Genomic DNA, 10,561 nt, shown 5'->3' on the forward strand with positions numbered 1-10,561 from the left:
AATTGTAGAAAATATGTTTGCAGTCTTGGTCAAAAGGCTGAAAAGCTGTAAAACCCAATTGGGAAATATTTGAAGGTTACAAAACCGTACTTTAAAGTTATACCCAAATATTGTCAAAATAACAAAGCTAGTATGAACTGACCTAAACGGCCAAGAGTGGTCCGTACAGTGGAGACTGCGATTACTGCTCCTGCTTTACAACAAGAAGGTTGTCCCTCTGCCGAATCTTAGTTTCCTGTGATTCGGGTCAGAAAAATGCAGAATTCGTTTAGTTGTTCTCTTTAAATTAACCACCGGTGTCGTCCAGTGACACTGAACAACATTACAGCAGTAGAAGATTCATGTTGTTTCCCAGCTTCAGCTCTCGCTTGGATGAACAATGGTTCTCCACTTGAGGGCAGTAAAGCCCTGCAGACACAGGACAGGGGCAAAGTGGATTCAGAAAAAAAAATCTGTTTAATGAAACCATCACAACACAGTGAAGCAGTGGACGTGACAGGTGTAGGTCAGAGGAGCTGAAGGTGGAAACGGTGGAAAAGCTGTGAAGAAATGTCCACAGTTGGGAGGGAGGAGGGACGAGGACGGGGGAGGGGAGGGAAGGGTGAGTCCAAAGTCTCTGAATGTTTGTCTGAGGTGCAAAACACAAGCAAGTCCGAACGAAAGTCCTACAAAAAAGATTAATGATGAGATCTCTGAGCATTGAGTTGTTGCTTTTTATTTGATCCGGTTGTTTTTCAAGTCTCAAAAATAAAGATCTGGATTTCAGACCTTAGACGTGACGTGAAACAGGTTTTGACCTTGTCAAGGTCTTTTGTCTGTGAGTCTTAAGCTCTTGGCCAACTTCCTACTTTTACCCTCTGCTCCTCCTTCTTTTTGGCTTTTATCTTCTTTATCATTTTCACAAATTCCAAAATCAGTTTTTTTCTTTTCTTTTTTTGCTCCCTGAGACTCACAAAGTCAGATTTGAAAAACCACTGAGCCAGAGAAAGGTCTGGACAAATGTTTGTTCTTGAGTGAAGGTGACAAACAACACCTAATGTTGTAAATGTCACTGTCTCTGCAGAGAAAATACAGTTTGATGAAAAGAACAATACGAGTTGATCTGTTTGGGACTGAACTCCTACAAACCAAGATTAATGTTACACCTCACTGTCGCTGCGTGATCTCTCAGCTCTCTCACTGGTCGGGACTTTCACCTACAGCAGGAGCCGTCAAACTGAACATCACAGTGGGCCAACTTCAGTACACTTTTGATATGATCTCGCGGGCCAAATATAATTACACTGTGGGCCAGATTTGGTCCCCGGGCCTGAGTTTGACGCATGTGTCCTACAGTATGAAAGGACATCGAATCATCAGTGTGATACTAAACAACAGAGACGTGAACTTGTTTTTATAGAACTAAGTATTTCACTGTAACTTTGGCCTTTGACCTTTGACCTTTTCTTTACACATGGTTCACTGTATTTTTATTTATTATCTGTTTTGGATACACTACAGTAAAAGTGATATTCATGAAACGTTGTCTTCCTCGACAGTAAAAGTGATATTCATGAAACGTTTTCCTCACTCTCCAGCTCAACCTGCTGAAGGAAATGCACCAGGATGAACTGGGTCGTATATCTGAGGACCTGGAGGACGAGCTGGGAGCACGGACCAGTATGGACAAGAAACTGGCGGAGCTGCGAGCTGAGGTGAAGAGTTGAATTAAAGCGTTTGAATTCAAACTCTAAATTTGAGCTATCACTGAGCTCAGCTTCAGTTATGCTCATACGTGGCCTGACCCAGTAGATGAGTGCAGCCGACGCCTTCTTTTCACTGTTTCTTTATTCTGTCTTCACCTTCAGATGGAGAGGCTGCAGGTGGAGAACGCTGCAGAGTGGGGGCGCCGTGAGCGCTTGGAGACAGAGAAACTGGCTTTGGAGAGGGACAACAAAAAACTGCGAGCTCAGGTGGAAGACCTGGAGGAGCAGCTGGCCAAGAAGCGTCGGCAGGCCGCATCTGCTCTGGACACAGACCTGAAGGCCATTCAGAGCGAGCTGTTTGAGAGGAACAAGGTGAGCAGACGTTCTGTAGAAGAAGAACTAGAACAGGACGGAGAACACTCTGTACACTGTACGTTCGGGGAATAGAATCCCACGTCCTTCTCCGTGGAGATTTTTCTTCCTCTGTCAGTACAAGTGTGAGTGTTAGTATGCGCGTGTGTGTGTGACAGTGTGACAGCGACCATTAATCTGCTCGGTGCTACCGTTGCCCAAAGCTCTGTCTGCAGTTGAAGAGAATCCCACCATCAATCAGCCCAGTGTCCACGCAGGGTCTTCATGGCTTTTACTCTTTCTCTTCTTTGTCCGGATCAATAACACGGATTTAACGCTGCACACAGACTGCAATCAGGCTGTCAGTCCTAGCTATAACACACACGCACACACACACACACACAGCGGTACATTTCTTCCATCTTTCCACAGCTGACTTTAAGCCTAGTTTACAGGGTTTATAGGCGAGGGCAGTGGTTCTTAACCTGGGTTCAGTCGAACCCCAGGGGTTCAGCGGAGGACGAGACACACACACGACTCATTTGATTCGTGATGACACGTCCCCCCCCCCGCTTGGCCATCACCGAAGGGTTCAGTGAATGCAGATATGAAACTGGTGGAGTTCAGTTCCTCCAACAAGGTTAAGGGTTTATTGTTTATAGGCTGAAAATTTGAACGTCTCTTTGCTTGACAAAAGCAAGAACCATAACCGCATCATACCGTATTTTCCGCACTATAAGTCACACGTTATATCATCCTGGGTTTGTGACTTATACTCAGGTGCGACTTATATATATTAAAATATATCATTTCCCATTCGTAATTTTTACACTGACAGCCACTAGAGGGCACTCTAGGCTTGAGCACACTTATCTGCAACGCCTGTACCACTGAAAATGTCCACTTTTGTTTTTTTCACACTGACAGCCACTAGGGGCACTCTAGCTGAAAGGTGCGACTTATACTCCCTGATCACTTGAATCACTCTCATCTGTGTATTTTTTATCGTCTGTATATTTTTATGACAGTGATGTTCACACCTAGATTTTATAGGTACATTTGTTTTGATTGTTGTGTGCGTGTGTGTGTGTGTGTGTGTTTGTGTGTGTGTGTGTTGCTCTGCCTGACAGCAGGGCGGCTGTGCAGCTTGGAGAACATTGGTCGTAAGTGTTTTGTCGATGTAAATGGCTCCATTACCCTCCAACCCCACAGGGGTTAATTATGAAGCTCTCAGGTTTATTTAATGCCGCAATTAGCAACACACAAACACACACACACACACACACATGCTGAATACTGAACAATAACAGGACAGGTTAGCTCAGAGGCAGAAGGAAGAGGAAGGTAAAGATACTGAGACGCAGGACGACGGAGTGAAGAGCAGCGGACAGAGACGCTGCTTCTCTTCGTTCTCGTTGGTTTGTTTTCACCTGTAGATGTCAGCGCTCTACAAGTCAGAAATCGTAAAAACAAAATTAAAAATAGAGAGTCCTCAAATATTTACACAAACATAAATAGGAACTTGATTTAATTCTTGGATGAGGCAGAGACGCAGGTTTGGAACCGGTGTAAAGAACGTTCCCTTAGAATTCTACAACGAAGGAATTCTCTGATGGAAACAACAACAAAGTGTTTGGACTTCAGTAGAGAAGAAAATAATTTTACATTACATTTGAATAAGTGTTTATTGCCTTTGTATGTAAATAAATATTGCATTTAAACAAAATATATTGTTTTCAGAAAAGTGTAGAATTGTTACAAAAAAGTGTTCAAATGCCAAAACTTTATACATCGTCCAGATTTCTCTGCCGTGCGTGGATTTTGAAGCCGTCCTATATTTGTGACCTTTGCAAGAAATCATTGTCTTCAACAGGATTTGACGAGAACAAAAGGCTCTGGAAACGAGTCAAGAGATAAGACGAAGCTAAAGAAACAAATAAGACCTTAAAACCAGTGACACGATCGGAGAGCATCGGGATTAGGCCTCAGATTAAAGAGATAAGGCTTGGATTACAAATTGGTTTTAAAGATTTCCATGGCAAAAGAGAACCTAATGTGGAGGAGGAGAGATTTTTCACAACTTTCTGAGGAACGTTAGCACCCTGAGGTTCTAATGGAGAGATTCAGGGTTGACGAGAGCTGTTTGGAGGAGACGACCTCAGGTGACTTTGGAGCTGGAGAACGTAGCACTGAGTGAGTTTTTTTTTAGTGATGGATCATCAACAATGTTCTATTGTTACTTAAGAGAATTTGATCACACACTTGGGCTTTTTTTTCCCTCAGATCTCATAATGATCACATTTGTTCGGTCACGGAGAGGCTGTGTTTTGATTAAATATTTATATTTGGGAGAGCATCAAAAAAAAAAGTTAAAATTACCAAGAAAATGTCAGAGACGGCAAAATAGCAAAATAACACCCTCGTCAGCCCCTCCAGAAAAAGAGAAAAATGCAAGAAGACATTTTGACAAAATGGTCTGAAGACCAAAATACTAATTTAAAAAAAAAACATAAAAAATAAAAACTGTCCTCATGAGGACATTTCACAGGTACGCACAGAGTGAGAGAGTATTTTGTGAATTCAAGATTCATCTAGCCGAGTCGGATTAGATTCAGATTAGAGTGAAGGGATTAGGATTAGGCATATATTTATGATAGTTAAGGTTGTAGTTATGGGTGATGAAAAGTGTGACATCTATGTGAAATGCTCACTGAACACAAAAAAAAACAGTGTGTGTGTGTGTGTGAGAGTGTGTGTGTTTGTGTGTTTTTTGTGTGTGTGAGGAAGGAGATGAAGAGACGGAGAAGCAGAGCCGTGCTGTCTGTTAAATGTTTCTCCTTGACTGGAGAGACCCTGAAGTCTGCCACTACATCTGTTCCACTAAGAAACACAAACACACACACACACACACACACCCCTCCTCCTCCCCCTCCTCTCTTTCACATTAATCACACACCGTCTTCTGAAAGTGTGGGAACACTGAGGTTCCAGCCCTGAACTACTGCTGGCCGAGGCCGAAAGTCGAAAACTCATTCATCACATCTCTGTCAGACGGATTCCACAGATACAACTCGACTCAACGAAATGAAAACAGAAATGAAATTCAAATGGTGCTGATACAAAATTACAATCTGATGCAAGAACAAAAATTATATCTTACTAGTCAAAGCATGACCTTTTTTACCATTATATACTGTATCTATGTATATATATATGTACATCATTTCAACATTTGCAAGTCAATGTTCTCCATTAAAACATTGTTGCGTCTCGACGTAACGAATGTTAGCGTTGCTACCGGTAGCCGCGATGACGCTCGTTTCTCGTCTCAACTTGAACGAAAGCAAAAAACATGACGTATGGTGTGTTATTAGCATCAATCTAAAATATTGTGACGTGTAAATCATTGTACACATATATCTTATGTACTAGTCAGCATTCTTGCATTAGCACTAGCGAGGCTAGTGCATCACCTCCAGATGTCCACTGGGGGAAACAAAGCGACCCAGCAGAGGGGGTAAAGGGTAGATAATGGATGGAGGGATGGTCCTCTGGACAATATTTAGACTTTATGTCTCAAACTATAATCGCCAACTTAAAGAGACACAGTGGTGCATTGTGGGTAAAAAAAAATAATGTTCTTATATGACCCCAAACTATGCTTTCAGGGCACAGAGACATTCTTTGTCCAAGTTGTCCAAGTACTGCATATATATATCTGTATATATGTGATGGATAATGATGACATAATGCTGCAGATATAAATAGGGCAGTAAAGGGCATTTCTCATTCCTGGTGGTGGGTTTGGCTTTTTATTGTTCCTGTAGATGAGCGTCCACGGTCGTATAAATTCTGAGCAGCTTCTTGGAAGCCGCTCTGTCTGGGGAGCCATTAGGAGTGAGACGGCGCAGGGAAAGGGAGAAGTGAGTGTACGGCATCAGAGTGAGGATGAAAGTGCAGTGAGTGACAACGGTACATTATTGATAAGTCCATTAGCTCTGCGTGCACACTTCCTCAACCGCCGTGAAGTCAGACCTGTGGAGAAGAGCTTCTTGTTGGGTCAGACGTCGCCTTCGCCACGAAATGACTTATATATGTGTGTGTGTATATATGTGTGTATTAACAGTATATATATATACATACATAAACAGTCAGATTACAGTTTTTATCGCATGCTCAAAATGACCAAAATGTGTTACAGCATGTCGTTGACCTTGACCTTAAGATACATTCTCAACTGCAAGTGTGTGTTTCAATTTAGAATAATATTTTTCTTGACATTTTTTCATTTTAATAATTCCATCATGTATTAATATATATATATATATATACATACATGTATATCTATCTGTGCTAGTCAAAGCATATATATATATATACATATATGTATATATGTATGTATTTATGTATGTATGTATGTATGTATATGTATATATTTAAACATTGGATGCAGATGGAGGTGGATCAGAACCTGTTTCTGTTCCATTTGGTCAAAAAAACCAACGTTTGCTTTGATTTAAAATGTTCATTTTCTGTGGTTTTAAAACCCTATTGAACTAAAGGCCACACAGCTCCATCACTGCACACAGAGAAAATGAAAAAGGTGTTTGAGATCCTGAGAGTTTTGTCTCAACATGTGTTAGTTCAAATTCTAACATTTTTTCCTTGAACTTTTTACTGACTGAGCTCAGTTTTCTTTTTATATAAAAATCTATGAGAGAGGAGAATGATTTTTCTGCTTTCTTTAAGGTCTGCAGCTCAGAGACTGAAGAGTTTTAATCCCTGTGGACTTTGTTCCCTGCAGTGCCGCTGCAGTGACTCCGTCTTTGACTCGATGCAGTGACAACATTTAAGCTGCATTTTTCACCCAGCTTTCCGTCCCACATGAGACCTTATATATCAGCCACCTTTTCTGTCACGATGATGAATTAGTTTTCAGCCTCACTGCACACAAATGTCATCAGGATATTGCAGTAAAGAGTTCCCACCAAATGTCAATATTCAACCGTTCAGTTCATCAGGGATTATTAATGTTTTCATGAATAAACGAGGAGTGGACATGGACTCTCATCTCACCACCTGTCTGTCTGCTGCCTTATCAGGAGCTGGGCGACCTCCGCCACATTCACGCCAAACTGAAGAAGCAGTATCAGGAGAAGACGGCCGAGCTGGCCCACGCCAACCGCAGGGTGGAGAGTCACGAGACGGAAGTCAAGAAGCTACGACTCAGGGTGGAGGAGCTGAAGAAAGAGCTGGGACAAGCTGAGGACGAGGTGGGAGACGGGACTGTTGATTTGTTCTCTGACACTGGTTGCTGTTGGCGAGTGTGTTTACCTGTGTGTGTGTGTGTATTTGTTTAGTTGGACGAGTCTCACAACCAGACCAGGAAGCTGCAGAGGTCTCTGGATGAACAGGTGGAGCAGACGGAGAACCTGCAGGTACAGCTGGAACACTTACAGTCAAGGTAAGGTACACACACACACACACAAATACACACACAGATATGCACACATTATTCTTTCTACAATGGTGATTACACTGTGCTAGAATAACAAATCTAAAGTATATAAATATATATGTAAATATATATTTACATATATATAAATATATATGTAAATATATATACATATATTTTACTTTACTTATATATATTTGTGTATATATGTACATATATTTGTATACAAATATATGTACATATATATACTACAAGTATATGTGTGTATATATGTACATGTGTATATATATTTATATATATAATCTTCCCTTTTGCGGTACAATAAGACTAGAGTTGTTTTCCTTACTAATACCCATGTAATGATATAGATAAATATAAGTACACATAATACTCTCTACTATAAGAGACACTATGTTCAGAAACAGGAAACACACATATATGTGTGAACGTGTGTTTACTCAATCACGCACTCGCAGCTTTTTTTTTTCCTGCTCTTTCACATCTTCTCTCTTTATTCTCTTGGTGTCGTTACGCCTCCAACCAATGTCTGAGCTGCTGGTGGCTGGTTACCATGGCGACGCAAAACGACAATGTTGTTGCCTCTCTGTCAGCCCTGTCGGCATGGCAACACAGTCAGGGACTAACAGATATCTTTGTTTCTGTCGCGAACGAGGCTTCGGCGCTTTAGCCTTCGGATATGATCGGAAATGGAGAGTGACGCACCGAGAGGCTAGGACTAAATGAGAGTGGTTCAATGGGAAATGAAGTGAGCTACAGGTTAGCATCAGCAGCGTTTGCATTTGAAGACAGCAGTAGCGGAGATTGACCCACAAAAAAGTTGAATGGAATAAATTTGATTTTTGCTCAGATATTGACCAAAATATAGAACAATGAAATCAGGATGTTGTAAAAGCGCAAAGCAGTGTCATCATTTACTGACCTCTGGATTCAGTCTGCAGTACTGCAGTTTTCTCCACCTGATTAATACGAGGTGATGAATCTCTGTCTCCTCTCTGGAAACCTTTTTGTTTTCTTTTTTTTTTTAATTAGCAATTGTCTGATCAAACCACTCCTCCTGTAGGGCCTTACAACTGTTCATGTGAGTGAGTGAGTCAAAAGGTGGGAGTAAACCCACGGGGGGAGGATTTGGTTTAACTGTGTTAACAGGAGGACGACGTCTCGACTGAAGGCAAAGGGACGAGAGTGTGTGTTTGGACAGGATTATTCAGTCGGTGTCAGTTTCTCACTCGGAGGAAATGAAGTGTTGTTTCTGTTTCACTGGCAGCCGGGGCTTCCATTTTACTTTGATGTATCCATTACAACACTCAGCGCAGATCTACAGTGTCGTTTTCCAGCACTTTCTCAGTGTGTGTTTGTGTGTGTGTGTTTAATTTAAAGGCACTAACAACCAAACACCACTTATCCCCCCTCTCTCTCTCTCTCTCTCTCTCTCAGATTACGGCGGCAGCAGCAGAATCCCGGTTTGTTCGGGAAGATGAGATCCGCTCGCTTCGGTTCCGAAAACCCTGACAACCTCGCTAGCGATGCTGATGAGGAGGAAGAGGAAGAACTGCAGCTTCAGATCCCATGATACACACAAAAAAACACGCAGTTTATTTGAAAAAAAAAACAGTTTAGTGTTTCCCCCCCCAAAAAAACCCATCTTTAATGGACCCCCAAGTCTTTGCAATCATCTTCCAATGTTTTTATGTTTCTCAGTGTTAACCACCAGGCAGTTAGAAAAGTCCAGAGTTGGTGGAATTGCCTGTTAAACCAAGTGATGGTGTTAAAGAGTCAGTTCCAAAAAAAAAAAAAAGACAAAATAATTAGTTCTCAGAGTTCCAAGAAACACACACACACACACACAAACAAACAAGTGTTTCAGATAAGAGACTTGTAAAAACATCCCAAGTCCTCCTCTGGGTCGGGATGGGCAGGGATGATGTTTTATGTTTATGTTTATACTTAGTCATTTTTTTTTACAATGTTGTAATTTTCTTCGAAAGAAAAAAAAAAACAAATCTCAGTGAGTTTCACTCATTCCTCCTGGATGGTCTTCACTCAGACTGTTCTGGAATAATGAAACATTTTAGTACAAACTAATAAAACTCCCGTTGACTGTCGAGTATCGAGCCAACCGCAGTATTTCCTACTCCACGCAGTAGGTGTTAAAGGGATAGTTCATGTTTTTTACCTGTAGGGGCATGAATGACCAGGCCGCAGAGGTTGATCTTCCTGTGTCTACGATCATAAAACAAGACAAAACAAACAGGTTTTAACACGTTATAAGACGGTGACCTAGCAGAGCGATCCCCGAACGTTTTTGGACCAGTCATTTAAAGATGATTGAGGATCCTAAAATTTTTCAAAATAAAACATCTTTTCGACTTCATGCTGTTTGTATCAGAGTCTGAAAGAAGATTTTCTGATTATCTTTAAATGAAGAAGGTGAATGAAAAATCTCGACCCGTTACAAAATGACCCACAGCCAAGTACTGGTCCGTGGACCACGGGTTGGGAACCCCTGACCTCGAGAACACGTCCGCTGCTTCATCTCAGTGTTATGAAAATATGGTTTGAACAAAGACAGTGCCGCGCCTCGTGATCATGAACCGCCAACATCCCTCTGTGACCACGCTCCAGTGGTGGAACATTAATTGGTTCTCCACCTCCCTGCTCTCCTGTCGTCTCCAGCTCTGCAGCTGGATCCTCCGAGGACTGAGAAGGTTTTTTTTTTTTTTTTTACCTTTCCAGATTCTGAACTATTTAAGTTGTCGTTTGTATGGTTTAGTTTTTATAAATGATCTGTGGCTTTTGTATTAGCTCTATAAATGTCATCAGTGTACATACAAAGACCAGAGAGTGGGTGTCTTCTTCATACCGATTGACCGGTATGTGTGTGTTCCAGGTCCACTGTAGCTGGACATGCTGTAGTGGTTTACCAGGTCCCCACTGAGTGATGGATCATGGTTCATCTTCAGATTGAGATTATGGTCAGATTAGATTGAGGATTAGGTTTAGTCATATCTGAGATGACGTTTCAGTAGAACCAAAGGATTTGAAATCTAAG

General features: G+C 41.5%; 1 protein-coding gene across 1 annotated transcript in view; it reads left to right on the forward strand.

The window, feature by feature from the left end:
- ccdc102a (coiled-coil domain containing 102A) overlaps positions 1–10,346 on the forward strand; it is a 44,636-nt gene extending 34,290 nt beyond the window's left edge. Inside the window, exons 6-10 of the mRNA XM_008310673.3 lie at positions 1,578–1,694; positions 1,848–2,057; positions 7,139–7,309; positions 7,397–7,500; positions 8,947–10,346. Coding sequence (XP_008308895.1) covers positions 1,578–1,694; positions 1,848–2,057; positions 7,139–7,309; positions 7,397–7,500; positions 8,947–9,082 — 738 coding nt within the window. The 3' untranslated portion in view covers positions 9,083–10,346. The remainder of the gene's footprint in view (positions 1–1,577; positions 1,695–1,847; positions 2,058–7,138; positions 7,310–7,396; positions 7,501–8,946) is intronic.
- Positions 10,347–10,561: the final 215 nt, after the last annotated feature.

The sequence above is a fragment of the Cynoglossus semilaevis genome, chromosome 5 (genome assembly GCF_000523025.1).
Source record: "Cynoglossus semilaevis isolate Cse_v1.0 chromosome 5, Cse_v1.0, whole genome shotgun sequence".
Classification (NCBI taxonomy): Eukaryota; Metazoa; Chordata; class Actinopteri; order Pleuronectiformes; family Cynoglossidae; genus Cynoglossus; species Cynoglossus semilaevis.